We start from the raw sequence: 16,568 nt of genomic DNA on the forward strand, positions 1-16,568 counted from the left end.
GTGAGACTTACTATTAATGTCAGGCAAACTTCATACAATTTTCCTCAGATATGATATTTTCTCCATATTATTATTTCATTATACCTTAGAGAATATGAGATTCTATAGATAAGAGAAGTTAATGTCAGAAATATGCAATGAGGAGAAAAATTAAGTTTCTTATATTCCTTTCCATGTGAAATTATTTATGGGTCTTTTGGTATAAATAATTTACTATTTAATTTTGGAAATGAAACATACATGTAACATAGTATCCTTAATTTATTTTTAAAAATCCTTTTATGGAATAATGTTATCTTTAACATTGGATTTATTCACTTGCTTATTTATTCATTTATTTTGCTCCTAACTTTATTGGTATATAAAGCTAGACTATTTTATAGGGGGAAAAACTGAGATTCAAGTCTTGACCTTTCCTAGTCAGTAGATCAAGATCTTAGCCAGGACTTTTTCTTATTCTATGTCAGGGAAGGGAGAACTAATGTTAGTATAATCTATGTCCACAATTAATGATGACAAACAAGAAGAAAATCAAGCAGTAATCTAGTACCCTTCATTACCCATTGGTACTTGTAAAATACTGATATGCATTTCATGGATTTTGAAAATTATGCAGAGAACCAAATTAAACAGTGTTAATACTAATGTGGGTAGTAAACCCAATTATACTGAAAAAGAAAACCTCCATAATCACAAAATATTCTGGATTAAAAATTGTCTTGGCATATTTAGAAGTGAGGTGAAGCCCAACTCTATGTTCTTCAACTATGTCAGGCATAAAAGTATTTCTCAGGTGTTCAGTACTGTGAGTACTGTGCTTTGAAGAGAAGTATCACTATACAATATACTCATGTTCTGTTCACTGTTAACTTGCAAAGCCAAGATCACTTTCATTAAGACCATGTGTGTGTATGGGTGTAAAAAGTAGATGGTGTTTGCAAGTCTGGGAGTGCAAGTGTGTAAATGGATAATATGCATTACACAGTTTAGTACAGTTAGAGAAAGGTTCACCATTCATATGATATTATCATAAACATATAATAGTTCTGGAGGGATCAAAATTATGATGACCTAGTTCTCTCAAGCTGCAGCTTTGCTTCTGTGGATAGAAGAATTAGGCCCAGAACCTGAGGGCTTCCCTCATTGCTGCTATCTGCCTTGACAGTTAACAGCTGTGTAACAATTGTACCTTGGAAGTTTTAGGGAATACTAGTTGTGCCTATGGATATCATAATAATATGTCATGTTGCTTGGAATGAATCTTCAAGCTATAAATTAGAGTCTACTAAGATAAGCAAACGTTTACCCAGTAACTTTTATCCCAGTTGTTCCTTCCCACTTTAATCTTTCCTGATTCCACAGAGGATCACATCTCCCAATTTCCCCATCTTTACTTCTTACCTTCTGTTCTTCAAACTAGTAAAACAAAAAAAGTAGCATTTCTTTATGCATCCAAAAAATGGGTAATTTTTCTTTTTTTTTTTGTGTGTGGGGGGTTACCAGGGATTGAACTCAGGGGCACTCAACCACTGAGCCACATCCCCAGCCCTTTGTATTTTATTTGGAGACAGGGTCTCACTGAGTTGCTTAGCACCTTGTCGTGGGTAATTTTCTATCAACTGAACAGGACTATCAATCCTGGACTTACCCAGAAAACTAAAATGCCATATTCCTATGTAAGTCTCAATGGAAAATTTTTTGTACAACATTATTGTAAATAAACAAAAAGCTTTTCATTCCAAGGAACAATAATCATACTTAGTAGTTTCCAAAAACAACATTACTTTCATAAAACTTTGCCTCATTTGGAAATACATGAATCAAACCATTATTTGAATATTATAGTAGAGATTGGATCTGTCATGATTAAAATTAACAGTAATAAAAATGTTGGCTCAATATTTATTGGCATGCCTTTAGATTTTGCCTACTCAGAAAAACCTGAACAGCATAAGATAAGGTTCTAACATTTATTAAATGCTTTATCTGCATTGGGCTGAATAGTTTACTTGCATTATCTTATATCTATTTAATCCTCCCAAACACTTTAAGTATCATGACTTTCTATTTTACATAACAAAGCAAATAAACAATACCTCTTCCTTGAAGAGGTTACATAAATTGCAAAAACTCTTATAATGACTGAAAAGATAAAACTTTTATTAGATTTGCTTCTCAAAGTTAAAGTTATGTCTTTTTTTTTCCTACCAAGAATTGAACCCAAGGGCGCTTAACCACTGAGCCTCATCCCCAGTACTTTACATTTTTTAATTTTGAGACAGGGTCTTACTAAGTTGCTTAGGGTCTTACTAACTTGCTGATGCTGGCTTTGAACTTGTGATCCACCTTCTTCAGCCTACAGAGTTGCTGGGATTACACCACTGCACCTGGCTCTTTCTGTATTTTTAACAGCATGCTAATTATTAAAGCTATTGCTAAGTTAAGTAGAGTATGCTAGTTCAGGTTCATTCACATGAACTTGCTGCATCAGTTTTACTTTTTACAGAGCCAAGTTTTGAGCCATTGGATATATTGATGCTATTATCTCTTAATGTATCACATAATTTGCACTTAGAAGTATGGAAAATTTAAAGAAAGGCAGTGTACAGATAGTTAAGTCATCTTTTTAGCCAGTTTATTACCACTGGGGGGAAAAGCCTGAAGTAGAAAACTTTCAAGAAAATACACTGATGCTGATAAAGAAAACATTCACCATCAATTTAGTGCTGAAAATGAGAAGTTGAATGTGTGTACCCAGTGCTGTGCCTTCTGCCAGTTAGCACCAGGAGAGAAGTGAGTGAATGTGCAGTGACCCAAATGCCACATGTGTGGGATAAGGTTCAATTATTTGTTCAAAGGCTTACTTAGAAAATACTTGGGAGGTTTTTTTTGTTTGTTTGTTTGTTTGTTTTTGGTATGACAGCAGAATGCATTACAATTCTTTTTTTTTATTATTATTATTTTAACTTGGGAGGTTTTGGAAGTCTAAGGAGCCTAAAGTTGTCAGAAGCTAATCCTAAATCTTACTTATAGACTAATCCTAAAATTGAAGATTCACTCAAATAGCAAGCATTTTAACTGATCATTTGGCACTTATGGGATAAAAATTGAAATATTTTTAGAATTTCAAGAACCTGGGCATATATCAGATGTTATCTTTGCACTTGAGACTAGATTGTGCATACTATTTTATTGCTTTTTCATGTAAAATAATACACAACTCACTTTAAAGGTTTGCTTATCTCTCATGTAATTTTTCTACCATAGACTTTATTTTTCATTCATGGAAATTTTGAACTTTTAGGCAAACTTGGAGAAACATGACTGTTATGCTAAGTAGATCTGTCTGAAAGGTATGCCTGTTTGGTTGTGTTACAATATCACGATCAATATAGTTCATGCATAACCAAGCTCACAAACTTAGGATAGCATATTCCAGATCTTGAGTTCATGTGATTTCTTTCACTTTTTCAAATTTTGTAGTCATCATTTTTTTTTCTTATCCTTTTATTTCTTTTTATCTCATGATTATTTGGTCTTCTCCTTTAGAGAGGAAAAATAAGGTCTTCAGGTTGTACACTGTCATTTAATTATGTTCATAATATTACCATTAGTAAATGCACATTTCTATGTATATAGATCAAGAAGGACATAGTAATGAAGAGAGTGATTTTGCAGGAAGGGAGGAGTTTACATACACTAGAAGGCTTTGACGTGAATAAGCCAAGAAGCAGGGAGAAAAATTAAATCTGGCATTTCTTAAAAAAAAAAAACAACAGTACAGTAGAAAGACTATGAATTGCTTTGACAAAAGAAACATCTAAATGCTCATTTCATCTGATTATAAAATAAGGCGTACTGTGGAAGAATGTTTTCTAAGTATTCATGTTGAAAAATACCTTAATTGTCCTTAATCCAGCGATTAGGTATAAATCACTATTAAGTTGTCAAACTGGTTTCCTGTCTTTCTGAGCTAATAACTTTTATTATTTTGTTGGTATGAAATGCATGTTTATTATAATAAGTACAAGGATATAAAAGGTGAGAAGTAAAGTTTCCTGTTATCCTGGTTATCTCACCAACTAGACATATGTACTGCTCGCAGTATTATTAATATATGTTATAGTTTTAACATAAATATGATCAAGGTATAGCTGTTTTTGTGAAGTGCTTTTATGTGCTAGTCCATATTATTGGATATCACTTGATATAAATGCATACTGCAGATTGCACATTCAGTTTCTTACCCAGTCCACTATGTATTTCGCTGCTGTGAGCAATGGAACAATATCTTCACCATTTATTACTATTTTCTTTGCATTCATTCTTAGAAATTAAATCACTTTGTTAAGGCAGATTCACATTTTTTAAGGCCCTTTAATCCATAGATCAAATTGTTCTCCAGAGCAGCAGTACCAATTTAAGAGGTGTCTTACAGACCTTTGTTGTCTTTGAGTGCCCTGTGCAAACATCTTTCATGAGTAATCTTGGGTAAAGGAGAGTCAAGGTGCTTTTTGTTAGTCTACTTGTCTCTGGTTATCTTTGCAGTATACTATAGAAACAGAGAACAATAAAATTTGAAAAGGTGTGCAAAATTGGAAAGATGAGTTTAAAACATGCTAATTGAAGAAGCTGACTACTAATACTTTATATGTTAGATTTGTAAGGTTTAGTCACATTGAAAAGAGAATGAAGTGGTGTAAAATGACAAACTGATAAGGGCAATGGTGAGATTAAATTATTTAAGAAGAATATAGGATTTTCTTTTTATTTTCAAAAAATGATGCCAAAATTTTAGACATGTTTAATTGTAAATTCCAAAGTATTAAGATAATAGTGTCATATAATTTTCTCTACTATGTTGGCAACAAAAATGTATTTGATAAATGTCTTACCATCAAAAGTTTTTTTTTTTTTTTCTGTTCTTTGCAAGAACCCTTTCTTAGAGAGATACTTATGCATATTAATGACCACCTTTCAGTTACTCGGAATGAAATTCAAAGACTTCTCTTTGCAATCCAACATATTTAGAATTAAATTCTTTCATTATGTGTGGATGTAGGAAGGGATCAAACTTAACTATTTGGAAGAAAAGTAATAAGTTTGTTTTCAGGAACCTATTAGATTGGGTAAACCATTTCAAATACTTCATGACCAAAAAAAAATATTTAAAATAATAATGAGTATTCATCTATTTCAAGCTTCCAGGGGAAATAAATCTAACTAAAATTGGAATTTGATTGATTGGAAGACAGAGTTTGATTATCTTCACCAGCAACCCTGCTTCTCAATTCATGAGCTATGTCTAATTAAGGAACAGTGAGGAGTTAGTTCTGACTTCCCGGGGTTTTTACTGGGAATGCCAAGAAACTGACTGGAAATGCAAGTCCTATTCACTTCATGTGAGGAATGAGTTTCACAGTAGATATGTGCTATGAATTGTGGAAAAATACATTTTTACCTTGAGAAGAGAAAACTATTTTCCATATAAAATAAGCATTTAATTTATTTTCTGTGCATTTTGGAGCTAGAAAGAATACCCCATAAGGCTAAAATCCACAAGGAAAAGAAAAATTAGGCATGTATGATGCATGGCCATGAGACACATAGTAGAGTCCAATCATCATCAATTTAATAAATACCATGACCTTTTGTAGCTTTGAGAATTTTAGAGTTACATTCCCACATTAATATATTAAAAGTAACTCATTACCCTTTTAAATAAAGGCCTATAATATATTATTTTAGCTTCGTTCATTTTATGTCTCAGAAATAATATTGCTATGGTGTTAAATTAGTTGTAAAAGGGATTTTTAAAAGCTGTAATATAATGGTGCATTATCAGTAATTTTTAGTTTAATCACTGCAATATTTCAGTTGTATACCTTAGTCTGTATGAACTTAAACCAAAATTGCTTTTTAGCTCTAGAGTCATAAATAGTTCTCTATAAAACCAACCTAGAAAAATATTACTAAGTTTGTTTAATTCTTTTTAAAGTAAACTTTAAATGATTACTTTATAATCATTCAAAATATTTTTCAGAAAAAAACATGATGGATTTTTAATTTAAATTACTGCATTCTAATTTTTGAAAAAAATTTTATACAAGATATTTGCAAAGCAGTTATTGAGAATGCACATTTGATAAATTACATCAGAAGAAGTAATATTCTTTAAATATTTGAATTATTGATTGGAACAAGACTTCTGATTAATTATGTAATTGATGTATTTTTTTTCCTAAATATACCCTGCTCTGAAAAACAAATAAACAGAACTATTAAAAATGGAAATGGAATTTTAAAATAATATTCAAATAGCTCTCTTCTGACACTTTAAACTGAAATGTTTCAAAACTAGGAGAGTTAAGATTCTCATTTCCAGCTTTCTTCCTTCCAAGGATCCTCTCAGATTGAAAACAATAATACATATACATGTAATAAAGTTTTATATGTACTATGTATTCATATAAACATATAAATTATAAAATACATATTATACACATATATTTAAATACATGTATATATATTAGGTATACTTACATCTCTATGATATGATTAATTTTGATCAACATAAAACATAAATAAATAAATAAATATATATATATATATATATATATATATATATATATATATATATATATATATTTGGTGGTGCTAGGGATTGAATCCAAGGCCTTGTGCATGTGAGTTAAGCCCTTTACCAACTGAGCTATATTCCCAGCACCCACAAATTCAATTTTTAAAGATCTTCTTGATTCTCTAAATATTTTTTTGTTTTGGGGTACTGGGTACTAAACTCAGGGACACTTGGCCACTGAGCCACAGCCCCAGCCCTATTTTGAATTTTATTTAGAGACAGGGTCTCACTGAATTGCTTATCTTCTCACCATTGCTGAGGCTGGCTTTGAACTCTCCATCCTCCTGCCTCAGCCTCCTGAGCCAATGGGATTACAGGCTTGTGCCACAGTGCCTGGCCCTTGATTCTCTAAATTTAATTTATGTTTTTACTAAAAACTCTTTCTTGTTCTGTTTTATAATTACAGAATTTGTCCTCATATCTTATTCTTTTACTCTTTTAATCTTTCCCTGAATTATGATGATTTAAGAATAGCTGTACTAAATTTTTAATCATTCATATATTAATTTATTCATTTGACTGAATCCTTCCCGGGTGCCATATATGAATGTGGGCACCAAGGGTTAAATATTTTAAAAAACAAGATCCACCTGGGTGTGATGGCATACCTGTAATCCCAGTGACTGAGCAGACTGATGTGGGAGGATCATAGTGGAGGTCAGCCTTGGCAACTTAGCTATCTCAAAATAAAAAATAAAAATAAAATTAGAAGGAATGGGAATATAGCTCAGTCCCTAGGACCAAAAACACAAAAATGAAAAAACAAAGTCTTGTGTACATGAAACTTAAAGTCTAGTTCTAGTTGCCATTCTGAATTCACACACTAATGTCATTGATCTTGAAGCAGACTTAGTTTAGAACATATTCATTCACCTTATGGTCACAAATCAAAAAGTCCACATTCTGAGACCACCTTATTTTTATGTGAACAATTACAGAATGTTAGAAAAAGAAGACAAAAAAAATCTGTAAATGTAAACGAATCATTTCACTCACTAGAGCTTATCAGCCTGCAGAGCCCAGGGACATTAGAAGAAACCTAATTAAGATTGACACAAGCAACATCCTTATTTAAGTCAACATCCTAATTTCATTTGCTATAAAAAAAAACCTATATAACAATGTATAAATATTTTTGAAAGTGACAGCTAAAAAAACTTCTGGAGAATTTTTATCACTTAGTGTGACCCAAAACTATACACAATTACACAGTGCTGTTGTCAGACTCACCGATATACATGAAGTGTCCTGGGACTATTCTACTCCAAATGATGTTTTATTTCTCTACTGTACATGGCTCCTTTACTATAAAGTGCAGTTTTATTCATTCCTTATGTTGCAATTTTTAAATATTATTTTTAGTTATATGGACATAATATCTTTATTTTGTTTATTTATTTTTATGTGGTGCTGAGGATCGAACCCAGTGCCTCTTGCAAGGCAAGTGCTCTACCACTGAGCCACAACCCCAGCCCTTATGTTGCAATTTTTAATGTTATAGTTCTGATTCCAGAATGTGTATTGCATTTGATTACATTTTAAGTTGGGTGGGAAATGTTCACGTTGATCACTAAAGTGATGTGATAGAGGTTTGTTTTCTGTCAGCTCAATGTGCATGGTGAAATTAGAAAGGGACTGAACCAAGTGTCTATGAGAATGTGACCAGGCTGTTGGATGCCTGTGGCTTAGTAGGCCAATCTATACAGTAAAAAGAATCACTAAGGGATGGTTTCCTATTCTTTAAAATAGGCAAAAAATGTCTGCTTTTATTGCATCAAGCTTTTACTATAAGGATTGAACAAGGTAGTGGCACTGCTTTGCAACAATTATAAACAGCTCTAGAAATTGTAACTGATATTATTGCAGTTTTCTACTATTACCTGCTCATCAATGTTATTATAATTTATATCCATGTATTTAAGAAAAGAAAGCATATCATCAAGGTTTGAATTATACACTGAAGCTACTTCTTTGTTTTCAAAGTGCTACTTGCTTATTTTGTAGTATAATCAAATGATGAGATTTTCTTAATTACTGGTCACCCACCTCAAACAACAGGCACTGCAGTGGAGTCCCAATGACTAAAGGAATAATGAACCCAGCAGGGATAGAACCCCCCTAAGCTTTAGAAGTAATATATCAGACATGACAGAGATTCTTTAATGAAAGTCATAAATTACAACTGCTTCTAAACTAGGGACAAATATTTTTGCACTTCCTCTGTGGATGAACCCAAGACCACGTCATTCATTGAGTTCTCTGGTATATAGTGACATCGTGGGAAATTAACAAAGAAGTTGAGCCCTTCCCTTCAATAATACCAAGTGATTAAGAGAACCTAAAAAAAAAAATCAATTGACTAATCAATAGTGTGTAACTGCTTGGAGCATTTTTTCCCCTATACAAATCAGTCATTGAGTTGTTTAAACTAAATATCTCATTTCCCCAATTACTGAGCTGATTTACAAACATGGTCAAGAATGTCAGTCTAGTGGAGCAAGATTCCAGGACGTTTGTCACAAACAATTTTTAAATGATCAGCTCCTGCTACAGACTCAGAAGACTCTTAAGATATCATGAGAGGTATTCTCCAAGTTTCCAGACATTGGTGGATTAATGTACTAACCCTGTATATTTGTTTGAGAATCAGAGTGGGAATTTGTTTGAATTCAGGAGTGATGGAGGTCAAAATCACTGAAGAGAACATCTATATACAGTCTAAATGTGCAGGTCTTTAAATTTTTTTCTTTAACTTCAGCTATGGTGATCAGCATGCAGCAACCAAGAGTCTGAATTCAAAACAAAAGGTTATTCTAGCAACATGTAAAGAATCCCTGCCTGTATATTGCCAGCAACTCTAATATCGGAACAACTTCTAAACTTTTTTTTTTTTTTTTCAAAAAGTTAAATGCCACGGTGGGGGAAAACACTAAGAGATAACTTTAAACAGAGGAAAAACTTTTTTTATTGATATGTTTTACTTTGCTGGCAGACCAGAGCAAAGGTTTTGTGAACATTTAAAAGATGAAAAAGGTGAAGAATCCCAGAAGCGGTTTATCTTGAAGCGAGATAACTCTAGTATTGATAAAGAAGACAATCAGGTTGGTTCTCAAGTTTGAGAGTGGCTGACGTTGTTGTTTTTGAAGGTGGGCTGACTGATGTTCTTGTCATTCCTCTGTTGTCCCCTCCCCGCCTCCCAGCCCTCCCCTGCCTCTGATACTACTGCCCTCTCTCCAAACCCTGGCTTCCCCTTGCCTCCCCCTTTGGCATTCAATGGGTAGCCAAAAACTGTCTGGTTGCTTTAGCAATGGCTCTGTGTTGGGCTGCATGGGTGGTGCTTGGCGCAGTTCCTGCTGCATGTCTTGTGGGGGGGCGGGTCGGGGTGCCACAGGCTCCGAGCTGTGGGGAAAAGCTTTGTCAGTCGCATTTCCAGATGTCTGTGTAACTCTGGCAGTCGTTCCACTCCCTACAGCTTTGTCCTTCAGTTGTGCACAAATTGAGCTGGATTTTCAATACGGACCGATGATCAACCGGTGTAGCTGTAAAGAACAAACCTTGTTATGGTGAGGACAGGTGGATTTTGCAACTATCCTAAAATAAGACTTCACAGAAAAGACTTTGAGTTCATGTTCTAGTCTCCCACCCCCTTCTCCTGCCCATGTTTTATGGTCCATGTAAACTGTCTGCTCGTTTTGCATGAAGTGTAGCAGAACTTTATCCTTGTGTATTGTTTGTGACAAAACATTGTGTTGTTCTAGAGTAGCAATAATCATGGTACTTCCGACAAGGGTAAAGAGACTTTACGAAATCTTTTCTCTAAGTCTGGGGAGGATGTGGGGTCCAGGGTGACTAGGAAGAACACTAAGTAAAACAAATTTTTAAATGATAACAAGCGCAGTAGAAAGTCAGCTGAATGCCATTACAATTATACTTTGTGTCTCTGACAATCAAAATAGTTTTTTGTGTTTTTTTTTTTTTTGGAAATGACTTTTTGCTTTAGAATTTTTAAAGGTAAGACAATATGCATCTCACTCAAGTTATTTTAATTACTCTCTGTGAGTCACTGGAAGCCAGTGTGTGCATTTCTGACACACTTTTTTGAAACCTGTTCATCATTTGTATCTCATTTACTCCCACCACCACCACCGAGCTACACCGTGGCTCATGTTGCCCATGAGACATGTGCCTGCGTGGTGCACTTAGTGGGTGTCTGTCGCGTGGATGGGTGAATGCGGTCAGTGCAGAGCATTTGGTCAGGGATGGTGAAAATTAGGAAGGCAGTTGAGATGCAGGAGCTGGTCAGATGAGAGAATGAAGAGCACTCCTCATGCTGGGTTCTTTGAATTGTTTTCTTCTATTGACCCTTATCAACAAACAGGTTTTGTTAGATTTAGTTTATAAGCCTGAGGTCCTTCTTCTTATATCAGGTGCAATTCACAGAATCAGTCACTGAGTGAATAAAAAATGCAAATTAAGAGATTGTATCCATATCTTTCTTTCTGTCCCCCACTCTATTTGTTCACTTACATTTTGTCCAGTTCTGAACTTTTCAAAGCCATTTCTTCCTTCAGTCACCTTGAACTAGCCATTTCTTCTTCTTTTTTTTAATTTTAAATAAGCATTTGGACTCCTTCTGAGGAGTCAGATTATCCAGGATAGCAAGGGAGACAGAATCCATCCCTGGTGAGCCACTACATACCTGCACTGGCTGAACACCCAAGGTACATTCAGGCGTGTACATTTTAGATGCACCTGTGCTACTTGCATCCAGCAAGGCAGCAACCAGGAGCAGCAGCAAACATTTGTAGTCATTGCATGCCACGCACACACATGATACATGTACCCCAAACAGCCTCCTTAGGGGCCAGAGGGAGTGAGACTTGTCATGCTCCATTTGTTTAAATGAACATTTATTATTCTTAGCTGACAGTTGCTTAACTGCAGATTTCTAACAACTCAACTTGGATAACCGTCCTGATTTCTTTTTTCTGTTCAGCAAAACAGAATGCATCCATTTAGAGATGACAGACGAAGTAAATCAATTGAAGAGAGAGAAGAGGAATATCAGAGAGTGAGGGAGAGAATATTTGCACACGATGTGAGTAGTTGTTTTAATTGCCTCTTTAGTGTGGTCCTTCCATCAGCAGTAAGGCAGCCTCATTCCCCAGACAGTGAGCTGGCAGGAAGTAAGGAGACTGGAGCCAGGGAACAAATCGAATTGCAGCAAACCAGAGGTGTTTAGAGGACCTGGTTCAGGGAAGTGATGGAAAACTAGCCAAGGGTCTGGGTGTGTTCCTAGGGTATGACTGATAGGGGTAGAAAGGTTTAACATTAGCCAACAAAACAGACCTTCAGTACCAAGGAAGGATATCTGATTTGCAACAGTACCTTAACATCCATATCAGGCAGCAGATCACCTGTTAGTGTATATTTTAGTACACCAACATTGTGCAGAGGAAATAATCACAAAAAGCAGCCCATTGATCATATACACACATAGAACCATATAAATATCCAGAGTATTTTCTGAGTCTTTAGAAAATATGGACTCTTCATTTTCCTGAAGTTAGATAATCAAATTCATCTTTTCCCCCTGATTTCAGATCCGTTCAGGTCAGAGAATAGTCTGTCAAGGAAGTAATCATAAAACAATTTCTTTTGTTCAAATCCTAACAAAGAAAATGGGACAGGAATATTTTTTAGCCTTCACCCACTATGGCCAAGAGAAAATGCAATTAAATGAAATAAAAAAAAGTAAACAAGTAAAAGTTTGGTTTAAATGCAAGGACTTTAAAAGGGCAAGTAGTCATTGTAGCTTTCCATTCTAGGAAATCACTTGGGGCCTCCTCAAACATTGTGGGTTCTTTCCTTTGCAGAAGGGAAGATGTGAGCTCCTTTGTGGTGCTCTCCATGGCCAAGGCTTTCAGCTTTGCCTCAGCAGGGACAGTGTTTGACTCCTGCTACAGTTTGTTCCTAGAGACCACACAGTCCAGCCTAGAGAGCTTGGCGTCAATGCTCAGCACAGAAGCAGGAGGGCTGTTGTCCTGGGTGGCTTCAGGCCAAGCCAGTGTCTGTGACCTTCTGCAAGTGCTGGTTCCTTCATCTAAGGCTGCAGGAGTGATTCAACGTCTTCTAACTGCACTTCTTTCACATTTGAACCAACCCCAATCTTCTAGAATACACTAAAATAGAATTTTGATGACGGGTGCCCTAGAACTCTGAAATTGGGAGAGTGTGAGAGTGAGATAGAACTCTCCATGGCTGGAGGTCCGGATGCAATTCTATAAGATTCTGCAGATGTAGGGGCTACTTAGGCTTTTGCTGTAGACATAATTTTTGGTGGGACATAGCACAGATTGGCACACTGGGGTTTTCATTGCATTTGCTAGATACAAGAATGAAGTGATGAGAGGATCTAATTTTGTCACAATTGGGAAAGAATACCTACAGTAGGCTGGGTGGCAGCATGTTCGTTCCTAAAGCCTTCACAGAGAGATTTTTTTTTTTTTTTTTTTTTTGGCAGATAGTCCTTTTCGCAGATAGTTTTTTTATTCTTCTGTTCTACGTGCACTATTGCTCTCATGCACACATGTACACACTTTTTTTTCTCATGCTTTGGTTCTGACAAGTTGGGCGATTTGTGAACAAGTTGTTATATTGAGAAACAAATACCGACTGCAGACAATGCATAGCAGTATTACGTTGTTTTTTTTTTAAAGTTGTATCACAGAGATAGGTGATGAAAGCACTCTTTCAGATAGATGGCTGTCGGGCTGAGGATGATGCCTGTGCTGCCTTCATTTAGTGATTCTCAGGTCCCTGAGCAGTCACGGTCATCTCAGAGATCAGGAGTCTGCACAACCCTCTTTATGCAGACTTCCTTACCACCCTGCTAAAGAAATTAGCTGCTGGGGATCTATGATGCAGGTTAAACCACAGCAGGCCATTTAAAGACTTCATGGCCACTTGCTCTATTTATTTATTTATATTGACATGCTGGTGATTGAACCCATGTCTTCCGCATGACAGGCAAGCACTCTACCACTGAGTTACACACCCAGCCCTATTAACATTTTTTTGAAAAGTAAAAGCAGACTTAATTGTGAAAAAGCTCAAATTCCAAGCCAGGGCCCTAACCTTTTCATTGCACCACATTCTTTGGCAGCCTTCTTTCAAATGATGTGACTTGTTCCCTCTGCAGACACAGAGATGTGAGCTGCTTTCCTAGGCTCTCTGGTGACCATTTCTGGCTTTAATAATTTAAATGGGGCACCATCCTGTATCTGGCACTACTTTGAACCTGCCATCAAAGGATAGGACTTTAAAATTCGTAACCTATACAGAAAATACACTCACAGAAGGGTTTCCAGAGTCAAATGGAAGTTCCAATATCACTTATAAGATGTTATGTGCATGAACATGTGTCCATTGTCTTTCTACCTGACCCTATAACTTGCTAGAGATACTTAAGTATACCACTAGGTCTTTAAGTATTTATTGCAGTGTGACAAGTTATCTGAAAATTTTGCAGTTTCAAACAAACAAAAATGCTTATTTCCATTTCTGTGGGTCAGGAATCTGGGAGTGACTCAGTTGGGTAGTTCTAACTCAAGGTGTCTAGCTATCATCTTAAGGCTTGACTGAGTAACTGCCTGTGTCCATACTCACATACTCAAGTCGTTATTGGCAGGCCTCCGTTCTTCCTTGGCAATAGCCTGGAAGTCTCCATTCTTTACTAGGTGGGCTCTTCCACAATCTGCTAGTGTCTTTGTGAATGATAACTAGCTTCCTCTGGAGAAAGTGATTCAAGAGAGAAACAGAGACATCCAAAGATGGAAGCCACAGTCTTATATAATCTAGTCTCGGCACTAATGTATGTTCCTTTCTGCCATAGTCTATTGGACACACGTACCAACCTCAGAACAGTGTTGGAGGTCCCACATAATGTCATGAATATTAAGAGGCAGGGAGTTTTGGGGGCGACTCTATATGAACAGAACAGTACTGTATCCTCTATGACACAAATTCTCAAGGACGTGGCATAGCAACATAAACTTTCTTGAATAGCACACGTAATAACAGATCTCCCTCACCACTTACATCATGACAGCACATATTAGGGGGCTTTCATCTGTACATTTCTAGGTTCCCAAGTGATCACTGATCACTGCCCAAACTGTTGAGGCACAGAATTGTTCTTTCATAAGGTAATAAAGTAAGTTAGGTCAATTATAAAACAAATGCAAAGGATCCAGCATAAGGAAATTATATTATAAAAATATAATCTTTTTCTTAGATCATCTTTAATTTAGTTTTCTCATAATTTAAAAATTGAGCCAACAAAATCAGCTTTTTTCAGTAATTAGTTAGTCAAAGCAGTTCAAATATTGAAAAAGCATACATAATTTTTTTTTTGCTACTTGAAGCAACAATGAGATGAGAAATACTTTCTAGTATTTACAGTTGAATAAAAATCAAATTTATTTTAAAATTAGAGATGTTTTTGTGTATTTTCCATATGTATCTTGTTGTCTAAGGTGTGTGTGAGTGTGTGAAGAGTGTGAGGGTGTGTATGCACTTTTATATGCAGGCACATAATCAAAAATGCAGGTTGCTTTGGTGGTTTTTCTAGAAAAAAATTCAAATACAGGTTGTTAATTTGAGTATCTTGAAATCAGATACATTAATTAATTATTTGAGAGCTAAATAGGTGTTCAGAGTGCAGAAGAATTTAGCTCTCAAATAACAAATTATCATGTTTTTATAGTCAGTAATATTTGGGATCCAACTCTTTTACTTTGGCAAGGATTTCAGCTTCTTTAATGGTTAATTTTGTATGATGTTGCTAAATTGGGGAAATTTGGTTGAGAAAACAATACAATTGGGAAAGTTATGTTTTGCCTGGATGGTAATTGACAAAGGATATCTGTGTATAAATTGGAAATTAGGGAGGAGCTTGTCCAGGGTCTTCCCAGCACACACTGAGATCCCTCTTCAGGGAGAAGGATTCAAGGATATGTGATGCCACCAGAGGTGGGGGCGGGATGTGGGAGAGAACTCTGTAACCCATTAGGCAAAATCATTTTTCTCCTTTTTTGAAAAGGGAGCCTTTTATATCTTGGAATGCATATAAGTGACAGCTTTGAATGTTGCACTTAATTACTGTGACAATTTTATCCTTCTCTGCTATTAAATGTGCAAGTTATTAATATAATTTTTTAAAAAGTTTTATTTTCATCAGCTATTGAATCATAGCTAATAACCACCTGTGTCTTATTTATGAAAATGTGGTAAAGGGGTGATGAGATGATTTATTACTGGACCTTTCCACAAAAGTCAGAAAAATACTTTTGAGTTATGTTTTTTGGAAAGGTATCCTTGACTTGCTTTTTATTCAAAGAGTTTGAAAATCTTACTTTTTATTCAAAAAGTTTGAGTTGCTTCATTTCCTCCCAAATGCTATTAGATTCACAAATCTGAAGAGGTCGGTATGTTTATGAAAAACTCCTTCTTATGAGAAGTGGATTTCCTGATAAGTCCAGTCCCATGCAAAATAGTATAAACTTAGTTGACCCCTTTCCAACTGATGTTGAGCTGAAAAGTAGCAGAGAATCGACCTTATAATGTATACCTTGAAACAACCTCACTTTCTTTTATATACCATGACTTGACTCAAGTTGGTAGGTAGCAAAACCAAACTAACAGAAATAAAGAGGCTAGCGTGTTTAATGTACCCTGAAAAGATCTTTACAGGAATAATGTTGATGGCACATTATTTGTATTTTCCTCACTTTCTACATATAAATGTCAAATTTCAAAAAGCTATTTTCTGAAAGTAGAGATTTTAATTGGCTCTTTTTGCCTTTTGATACGTTAAGGTTTTTGCACACCTGAGATTATGGATACCTTTTCAATATAGAAAGGTTGA

The 16,568-nt window shown here is 35.4% G+C and overlaps 1 protein-coding gene across 1 annotated transcript in view; it reads left to right on the forward strand.

Annotated features, from left to right (window-relative positions):
• The window catches only part of Arpp21 (cAMP regulated phosphoprotein 21), a 149,077-nt gene that overhangs the window by 60,609 nt on the left and 71,900 nt on the right, over positions 1–16,568 (forward strand). The window contains exons 10-11 of the mRNA XM_027932514.2: positions 9,633–9,741; positions 11,637–11,738. Of these exons, the coding sequence (XP_027788315.2) occupies positions 9,633–9,741; positions 11,637–11,738 (211 nt within the window). The remainder of the gene's footprint in view (positions 1–9,632; positions 9,742–11,636; positions 11,739–16,568) is intronic.

Source organism: Marmota flaviventris, chromosome 1 (assembly GCF_047511675.1).
Source record: "Marmota flaviventris isolate mMarFla1 chromosome 1, mMarFla1.hap1, whole genome shotgun sequence".
Lineage (NCBI taxonomy): Eukaryota > Metazoa > Chordata > Mammalia > Rodentia > Sciuridae > Marmota > Marmota flaviventris.